The sequence below is a fragment of the Oncorhynchus kisutch genome, linkage group LG15, assembly GCF_002021735.2.
Source record: "Oncorhynchus kisutch isolate 150728-3 linkage group LG15, Okis_V2, whole genome shotgun sequence".
Lineage (NCBI taxonomy): Eukaryota > Metazoa > Chordata > Actinopteri > Salmoniformes > Salmonidae > Oncorhynchus > Oncorhynchus kisutch.
In genome coordinates this window covers 18,733,313-18,742,826 of record NC_034188.2, presented here as the reverse complement: position 1 = coordinate 18,742,826, position 9,514 = coordinate 18,733,313, and the positions used below count along the sequence as shown (strand labels likewise).

Sequence of the window (9,514 nt, the reverse complement as noted above, 5' to 3'; positions counted from 1 at the left end):
ATGAAATCATGTAGACTAAACCCAATGCGGGGCACTGCATGATATTCCCATCACTATGAATATGGAAAATGTCAACGTCAATTACCAAGCAGTTTCTTCAAACCATGCACCTGTAATGTAGCATTCTAGCTACCCAATTGATCAACATGCCCGTTCTAAATCAACAGTACCGTTTTAAATTGAAATGTTCAAAAAAATATATACATTTTCAACCTGCTTTTCTGTGCAGCGGACTATATTCCGTTTTTATTGCCAACAATAAACTTACTTCAAACGATATATAGCCTGGATAGGGATCAAGGTTGAACTAAACACAGACTACCATTTAGACATCTATCCGGTTGAACCCAGAAGACGTTGTTGACCGGGGTAGTGCTGAAGGGCCTTCTTGCTCTGGTCAACATCCAGGTATCTGTGACATTCTTCATCCTATTAACTGACCATATCAAAACTCCATCCAAGCGTCCATCAACAACCACTATTTGTGAGGCATCTTATATTGATCTGGCAGTTTAAAAGTAAAAAAAAAAAAAAATCATATTTGGAAGCTTTCGAAATAACATGTCTGGTACAATATTCAAATCATAAAAGGAAAAAGGAATACTGCCACCTTCTGGACAACATTTTTTTCTTTTTTTTCTTGCTTTCTTATGTTGGACAAAAACATTTCAGCAGTATAAGTGTAATACAAAATGTATATTGTAGCCTGTAATTGTAACCCTTCACGAATACAATTGTGGATGCTGAGAAAATGAGAATAGCACAAAAACTTACGTCAATATTCTTTCCTTATAAAGAAGTCCGCATGGGCATGTTGGAGCAATACAGAACATGAATAAACAATCTAAAGTGCTGCATGCTAGCAGATTAACTTTAATCCTGATTGACTATAAAAGAAAGCCACAAATATTCAATAGTATTCATGATTATGATACAGTTATCAAACAATACACTTTTTTTTAGAGAAGTAAAAAAGGAATTTCTTGAGAGAAGATTACAGCTACAACAAAGTAAATCAAATTCCATGATTAGGAAGAGACTGGGGGGAAATCTACAATATTACAAGGCAGCCTCCTTGAAGAAGAGCTAGAGGAAGAATAATATTGTTTGTATAGGACTAGAATGCTGTGGGGCACATGGGAAGCAAGATACAATGAATGTTGATAACTTTGTTGAGTCATGTCTTCTTTAAGAGCAATACAACATGTATTACAGGGAGACCACAACTCTCATGCTTCGTCTTTCACCCAGCAGCAGTGTTTTGCTCTTAGTAGTCCAGTCCCTCCGTGCCATTTCTCATCCATGAAACTTAACAATACCAAAGAGGTTTGTGAAGAAGCCAGGTGCTGACATGTTCACATCTGGCAGGGGTGTGTGTGTCTGATGTTTGAAGAAACTGAAATGGTGAATGAGGGGGCTGGCAGTGGCCCCCTACTTCAGGAGAAGAACTCAATAGAAAAATATCTTTGCTCCATCTTGGATATCCCCTCTTCTTATCCTGCAATCCTTAACCATCACCTGTGAAGGGAGTACATTGACATCAGCCGTATACCAAATACTTGACAGCTGCTGGCCTATTGGTACTTATTCATCACCATTTGATCCAGGCAGGTGTGACAGTGCCATACCTAGTTGCCATTGATTTGTGGCGGAGGCAGAGGCAGTGTTCCTCCGTGATCAATGGCCGCCCTCTCTCTGTTGCGACTCTCCCTCTCCTCATCCTCCTCATCCCGCTCCTCATTCCCACTGTGATTCTTACAGTACAGCCTGGAGAAGAGACAATGGTGTAATGTCAACTTATATCTTTACGAAGGTTACATAAAATTACAGACAGGACAGGAATATTAATTTAAGGATTATTATTGAGGTCTGCCAGGAGCAAATAAATTATACTTTATTTAAGTAGTTGCAATGTAATTAATCCCCAACAGCAAAGTGTTTATTTTATGAACCAGAAGAAAACTATCCATAGGTGAGGACTTGACACCTGAAAATGAGAAAGCAGAGGGGGCTCTCACTTGTAGATGCCACGAGCCATGTTCTCTATGTACTTGGCCTTGTCCTGCAGGCCGCAGTGATAATGATAGGTCTTCACACAGGCTTTGATCTCACAGCCAATAGTGGCTCCCAACTGGGTACACAGGGTACATTTCTGGAAGAGACCATCAATATACATTTACATTTTGTAATTTAGCAGACGCTCTTATCTAGAGCAACTTACAGTCAGTGCATTCAACTAAGGAAGGTACATCCATAGAACTATAATACTATAATATTTAATAGGATCTCTATGGGTACATCAATCTGATTGGTAATACAACAGCAGGTCTCTGATATAGCATTGGTGACTTTCAAGGATCTTCCCCCATATTCAGTAGAAATGCATTAAAATTCTCTGCAAATAAAATTTTATTAGTTGCTAGTAAGCTACTTGTCCCACTGAGCAACCCTTGCGTCTTCACAATTACCATACTACAGTGCTATCTGCAAGGTTCTCACCATTCTCTTCCCCCTCTTGATTTCCTGAATGACCGTTTTGATGTCAAAGTTTCCAAATTCAGCCCGTGAGGAGGTAGTGAGTTGGACGGTTCCCGATGAGAACAGCTGCCAGGTAGGAGTGACGACCAGGTCAGATGACAAACAGGGCAAATCAGAGTATAACAGAAAATACCTTTAAAATGGATTGTGCTTTTCCAATCCATACATCTTCCAGAAAGTAATGCTTGGACAAACAATAGTATATAGACCATCTTCAGCAGAAAATTATTTTTCTTCTTCTGATGAACAATGATTGTTACTGCTTAGTACAGACTGGCAAGTGATGAGATCATTCTTACCATGCACTTGTAATGTGCAGCAACCTTTTTTGCATTATCTGCATGTAACACGCCCCGCATCTCGTTCTCCTCCTCTCCGGAGTGGCAGAAGCCACAGCGCTGGCCACCATCCCCAGAGCCCCTCAGAGGGGACCTGTCCCTCTGAAAGACAGACACACACCTCAGGATACATGTTCAGGGCAAATGTTTTGTGTGTGTGTGTATGTGGTCTTACATGCGAGGAGCTCTCATCATCTACACCTTGAGAGGAGGTCGAGCGTGTGTCCTCTGATTGGCCACGGGATCCAACTTTGATTCGCTCTTTCTCTAATCTCCCACGCCCCCTACTCCGTGGAGGGGAAGAGTCTGAGTCATTGGCAACACCTCCTTGTTCCTGTTCATCTGAAAAATATCAAATTGAATACATCAATACACCGGCAATTCACCCTCAACAACAGTATAGAGAGTTAATCCCTGTGTTCTACTTTAAAAAGTGTCAAAAGAAAAGCCATCCCTTGTGTGCTGAGCATCACATAGAAGAGAAGTTAGATACCTTCACTGGCATCCTGGGAGGCATCCCGGTGTTTGCGACAATACACACTACATCCAAAGACAGAAATATTAGGATCATTTTTAACAGAAATGTCAAGCTAAATGTTTTAATAAGGTTATGTACACAGGGCACTTACAGGTAGCTCCCTTGTGAGGGATTCTCTTTGACCTGGGCCTTGTCCCATACTGCGCAGTAGTAGTGATACGTCCGCCGGCATGTCTTCACATCACAGCCAACAGTGGCACCAGGCCGATGGCAGGACCAACACATCTGAAGGGGAGGAGAAGAACCAGATCTCCCATCTCACTAGCTGAACCTGGCAACGCACCGTGGTATGAGTCCTAAAAGGCACACCATTCCCTATATCGTGCACTAGTTGACCAGACTTGCCGTAGTGCACTAATAGGGATTAGGGTGCCATCTAGAACACATTCCAAATGTGAGGACATGCGGGAATATCTTGCCATGGAGACTCACAAGTTTATTCCCCCTCTTGATCTCCTTTCTCACGTCCTGGACAGAAAACCCCCCGATGTTCTCGTTGCAGTCTGAGTGAGATGTAACCAGGGCTGAGGAGAAAAGCTGCACAGGGCAATGACAAAATCATTCAACAGAATACTTGGACAACACACGCAGTAACTATGTTCTACTTCTCAGAGAGCAGAACTAGGGCTGGCACTACTACCATGTAACTGACAGTTATGGATGAAGACTTAAAAGAAAATAAGTCATAACCGTATTTAAATAGTTTAACAGCTGACTGAAGACGGGATGGCTGGGTATTCATGCAGTCGAGTCCGTTTCAGTGGTGACATGGACTCATAATGTGATGAAACTTTTTGCTCCTTGCTGAAACAAGCAAGTTGTAGTTGCAATGAGTCTTTGGTTGCCTAGGCAACACCACCCTCCCTGCAGCAGCAGCACACATAGAAATATCATTAATAGAACAGGCTTGGAATCGCTAACCCTGGCAATTTGACTGGTAAACTCATGGGTACGCTCACAATGGCTGTCTGGTATTTATATATAAATTCCATGGTAATGTAATATGTTCATTCAAATTATGTTAACTGACGTGGCTCATTTTTGTAATCACAGCACTTACTGATTGGTACTTCCTGTTTTGCTCCTCGCAATGGCTGCCAGTCCACCCATTATGCCATCATTGACTTGAATGGGGACGCCTGTTCTATTCATTCTATTTCTATGGCAGCACATGCAGTCAGGAGAGGAGAGAATGTGAGTCTTTTTTGGGGGGGCCGCGGCCTGGCCAATTTCCATCAACCAAAATTCCATGACTGTCAAAGCCCTAAGAAGAATAAGGTTTCACAACTGACACAACGACACTCCCTGCTAATCGGAATAATAAGCTACAATACAGAAACATATATGATTGTAGGGCCGGGATGATACCAGTATTGCAATGTCTTTTCCATGGCAAAAATGAAAACACGAATCAGACCATACTGTTTCACCCTGATAAAAACCCACTGTATGTCAAATATTGTGTGCTGTAGCTTGGAAAATAAACAGGTGTAACTCTGGATGACAACAATGTTTGTTTCCAACATTAGGGTGGTTTTCCGAAAGAAGTTCAATCCGCTTCGAGTTTAGTTTCCTTGCCACGATAATAATGAGTATCGTGATACTGGTATCATCCCGGCCTTATATGATTGCTTTTGTAAAGGTATTGCTTACATCCCTCTCCTTGCCCCATCCTGGGCTCAAACCAGGGACACTCTGAACACAATGACAACTGACACCCACGAAGCATCGTAACCAGTCACTCCACAAAGCCGGGTCCCTTGCAGAGCAAGCGAAACAACTACTGAAAGGTCTCAGAGCGAGTGACGTCACTGATAACAAGCTAGCCATTTCACATCGGCTACACCTAGTGTCTCAAAACTCAGTGGTTCACAATGATCTGTTTTTTAACCTGGAACATGGATATCAATCCTGTCATATTGTGGAGTGACACTTAAATATGGTTTTATATGATAGTTAAATTGGTTGGCATTGAGAAACCCTTATGGATGGCCAATGCATACAGTAGTCAGCGCTATACCACCGACTGGGGGGTCTTCTCACCATGCACTTATGGTGGGCTGCCACCTTCTGGTTGTCTGACACTAGCAGCTGTCCACACTCCTTGTCCCGGTTCGTCCTGCAGAAGGCACATTTTCGCAGCTTGGCTGCCGCTCCCTTCCTCTGTGCCGACATGGTCGGTCTCTCTCACAAACTCTCTCGTCGTCTCCTGTATCGTCTCTGTAACAGTCAGTGAGCTCTTCTGTTCGTGAGAGGGACAGAAAGAATGAGAGGTAATCACTTGATAGCAGCATCAAGTTGACCTTGTTAGTAAACCTCACTAGATACTATAGATTACACTAGACAGGTAAGGTACAGGTTTATTGCTGTCAGCGAATAATAAAATAAAAAAAATGTATTTTATTCAAATGTAACCTTTATTTTACTAGGCAAGACAGTTAAGAACACATGTTTATTTGCAGTGATGACCTACTGGGGAACAGTGGGTTAACTGCCTTGTCCATGGGCAGAACAACATATTTTCACCTTGTCAGCTAGGAGATTCAATTCAGCAACCTTTCGGTTACTGGCCCAATGCTCCAACCACTAGGCTCCCTGCCAGAAAATGATATCTGAAGTTATTTTAAAAAACTGTTAAGGCCCCCCAAGTTTCTAAAATCTAGACCTACATATGAAACCATACCGTTGCTGGAGGTGGCCTACTGTGTTTCATGGATACATTGGTAACATGTTGTGTAATCATCAGTGAAACAAAAGGTGAATTTGATTGAGACTTGGAGACTAATAAAGTAGGGGTGGGCCTGTGGAACATTTCTCCTGTTTTGGGGATGTTAAGCCCCTCGGCTACTGCCAATTCCATTGTTGGTGTAGGTGTGGTGTATCTGTGTGTACATGCATGTGTTGGAAGAACAGAAAAGTCAAGTAAATTGTTGAAAGACGGTAGAATACATTTTATGATCTAGAAGTGTAGAGGATAAAACCTACAATATTGTCAAATCAACAATAATCTATTAAAAATAAATTACAATAACTCATAGAATTCATTAGGTTAAGATATAATATTTTAATAGGAAATGGAGACATTACATACAAACACTGAAAAGTTAGAGGCCCTGATCACAAAAATATGAAATACACCATAAAAATTAAAGGTAAAAGTTGTATTTCACAGTAACATTCAATCTCTATAACCTCATGTTCTCCTAATAACGAAACTGAGTGTTTTTAATCACAATGGCATGCACCGCAACGCCTTGGTTTTAAACACAGCTGCCATGATAGCTCAGGAAGAGGATCTCACAGCGACGGGCGGCAACAACGCAGCACAACGTGCATGCTCACCAGCCAAGTAAACAACGAAGGATATATAGCTACTAAACTATCAATGAAATCTTCAAGAATTACACACGAAACACAGTGACAGGTAGTGCTACGAACAGTTTAGATTAATGATCGGGTTGGTCTGTGTTTTTGGGGGGGAACATCGCGAACACAATCTTGTCAAAATACTATTTATTTCAGTGTAAGTTTTGAAATAAAAAGGGGTGTGTGTGCCTCTTCCAAACTGTATAAGAACACTACTATTTGGGTACACTGCTCATCGAAAGACGAACACTGTAGGCCCTCGTCGTAGGACAGAAAGGCCCGAACCAGTAAAATAAAGATAGTCCTTTCATTTGTGATCATAACTAACCTTTTAAACATACTTTATTCTAGTGTATTTCTGTTCGGGGTGTAGAGGCGCGGGTAGGTTTTGAGTGCTTTCTACGCAGAGCGCCATACGTGATGTATTCACATTCAGCAGTGAACACGGACTTCAGCGAGCTTGTCCGTCAGCAATTCCCATCGACCTAAAACCTAACAATAGTTACCTGATTAAAAAAAAAAGACCGATCATTCCTTTAGTACAGTGCCGAAATATATTTAGATCTTACCAGTCTCTGTGGGATTTTGTCACGTTGCTGTGCTGGATAGAAGGGGTGAAAGTGTGTGTGTAGTTTCCCCCTTTTTTTAATCAGTGATCGCTTGTGTTAGGTTTCAGGACTGCGTAGCATTCGAGTGACGTTGCGCACTGCAACAAAAAAAACTTAAACACGCCCCCACGCTATGCACGCACATTTTCCCCCTGAAAATTATGTACCAAGTACTGATGCCATTGAACAAATAAGGGAGTGGTCGAAATGTACACCATTGTTACACGGAGAAAAATGGGGGAGGGTCATGCATTTTCAATTTCAGTCAGGGGGAACATCTGTACAGGGGGAGGGTTTATTATTTATTTTTTTAGTCCAGGGGAAGGTCATGTAATTTGCAATCAATTAACGAACCTGGCTTGTGGTAATCTAAGAGCTGGCCATACAATTATAGGTTCAGCGGTGTCTTCGAAATATTTGAGCTATTTTCACAATTAAAAATGATCTGCGCAGTGCTGGCGGTGGCGCGAAAGGGCCGGGTTTTGATGAATAAACCAGTTGTGGGTGTATAGAGGTATGGCCCCTCACTGGTTAATCAGAACGTGCTCCATGACTATAAATGTTGTTCCTTCAAATCAGGATTCTCCAACTGGCGTGCGCTGGCCAAATGTTGTGTTTTTATTTGGCCCCCCCAAGTTCTCTTTGCATTTTTTTTAAAATAATTGTATTTTTTATTTGACATAATAGACTAAAAACACCAGGAAATCAGTTCCAAGTGATTTAAATTTGAGAAATCTGTTCCCAAGTATTCCCACGCTTAATAGAGAAATGTGATCGTAATTATGTTCCAGCCCCCCGACCATCCACACCAAAACAATCATCCCAGGCTGAATCTAGTTGACAATCCCTACTTCAAGTTGTGTATTCATGGTATTTTATGTATTGCTTTGGAATCAACTTCAATGTTGGTCTGTTATAGTTTGTTAAAGACCTTACAGAAACGAAATATCAAAATGTAGATCCCATCCCATCTTTGCTAAACACAGTACCAGTCAAAAGTTTGGACACACCCACTCATTCAAGGGTTTTTCTTTATTTGTACTATTTTCTACATTGTAGAATAATCGATAAGACATCAAAACTATGAAATAACACATATGGAATAAAGTAGCAACCCAAAAAGTGTTGGGGAAAAATCTAAACATATTTTATATTTGAGATTCTTCAAAGTAGCCACCATTTGCCTTGATGACAGCTTTGCTCATTCTTGGCATTCTCTCAACCAGCTTCACCTGTAATGCTTTTCCAACAGTCTTGAAGGAGTTCCCACATATGCTGAGCACTTGTTGGCTACATTTCCTTCACTCTGCGGTCCAACTCATCCCAAACCATCTCAATTGGGTTGAAGTCGGGTGATTGGCCAGGTCATCTGATGCAGCACTCCATCACTCTACTTCTTGGTCAAATAGCCCTTACACAGCCTGGGGTTTTTGGATCATTGTCCTGTTGAAAAACAAATGATAGTCCCACTTAGCGCAAACCAGATGGGATGGCGTATCACTGCAGAATGCTGTGGTAGCCATGCTGGTTAAGTGTAACTTGTATTCTAAATAAATCACAGACGGTGTCACCAGCAAAGCACCCCAACACCGTCACATCTCCTCCTCCATGCTTCAAGGTGGGAACCACACATTCGGAGATCATCTGTTCACCTACTTTGCGTCTCACAAAGACATGGCTGTTGGCACCAAAAATCTCACATTTGGACTCATCAGACCAAAGGACAGATTTCCACTGGTCGGATATCCATTGCTCATGTTTCTTTGCCCAAGCATGTCTCCTCTTCTTATTGGTGTACTTTAGTAGTGGTTTCTTTGCAGCAATTTGACCATGAAGGCCTGTTCACGCAATCTCCTCTGCGTGAACAGAGGATGTTGAGATGTGTCTGTTACTTGAACTCTGTGAATTATTTATTTGGGCTGCAATTTCTGAGACTGGTAACTCTAATGAACTGATCCTCTGCAGCAGAGGTAACTCTGGGTCTTCTTTTCCTGTGGCGGTCCTCATGAGAGCCAGTTTCATCATAGCGCTTGATGGTTTTTGCGATTGCACTTGAAGAAACTTTCAAAGTCTTTAAATTTTCCGCATTGACCTTCATGTCTTAAAAGTTAATTTGTGTAATTTCT

General features: G+C 41.7%; 1 protein-coding gene across 2 annotated transcripts; it reads right to left on the bottom strand.

Annotated features, from left to right (window-relative positions):
- Positions 1 to 201: 201 nt before the first annotated feature.
- On the bottom strand, positions 202 to 7,509 carry phf6 (PHD finger protein 6). Of its 2 annotated transcripts, none has more exons than XM_020502062.2 (11): positions 7,350 to 7,509; positions 5,458 to 5,656; positions 3,847 to 3,951; positions 3,506 to 3,639; positions 3,370 to 3,416; positions 3,052 to 3,218; positions 2,838 to 2,978; positions 2,500 to 2,604; positions 2,019 to 2,152; positions 1,629 to 1,767; positions 202 to 1,518 (listed from the first exon to the last, which is right to left on the bottom strand). In XM_020502062.2, the coding sequence occupies exons 2-10, from the start codon at positions 5,587 to 5,589 to the stop codon at positions 1,629 to 1,631; spliced, it is 1,104 nt and encodes a 367-aa protein (XP_020357651.1). In that variant the 5' UTR covers positions 5,590 to 5,656; positions 7,350 to 7,509; the 3' UTR covers positions 202 to 1,518. The 2 variants fall into 2 exon arrangements, with proteins under 2 accessions (XP_020357651.1, XP_031645653.1); XM_031789793.1 differs by lacking the exon at positions 7,350 to 7,509 and adding an exon at positions 5,888 to 5,908.
- Positions 7,510 to 9,514: the final 2,005 nt, after the last annotated feature.

Bases quoted from the DNA above. Each gene is read 5' to 3' on its own strand.
- phf6 (XM_020502062.2), bottom strand. From the start codon at position 5,589: ATGTCGGCACAGAGGAAGGGAGCGGCAGCCAAGCTGCGAAAATGTGCC. The intron at 3,952-5,457 runs GTGAGAAGACCC...TGCCCTGTGCAG, and splicing joins CAGCCCACCATAAGTGCATG to CTTTTCTCCTCAGCCCTGGT. The intron at 2,153-2,499 runs GTGAGAACCTTG...GGTCTCTTCCAG, and splicing joins TCAAGAGGGGGAAGAGAATG to AAATGTACCCTGTGTACCCA.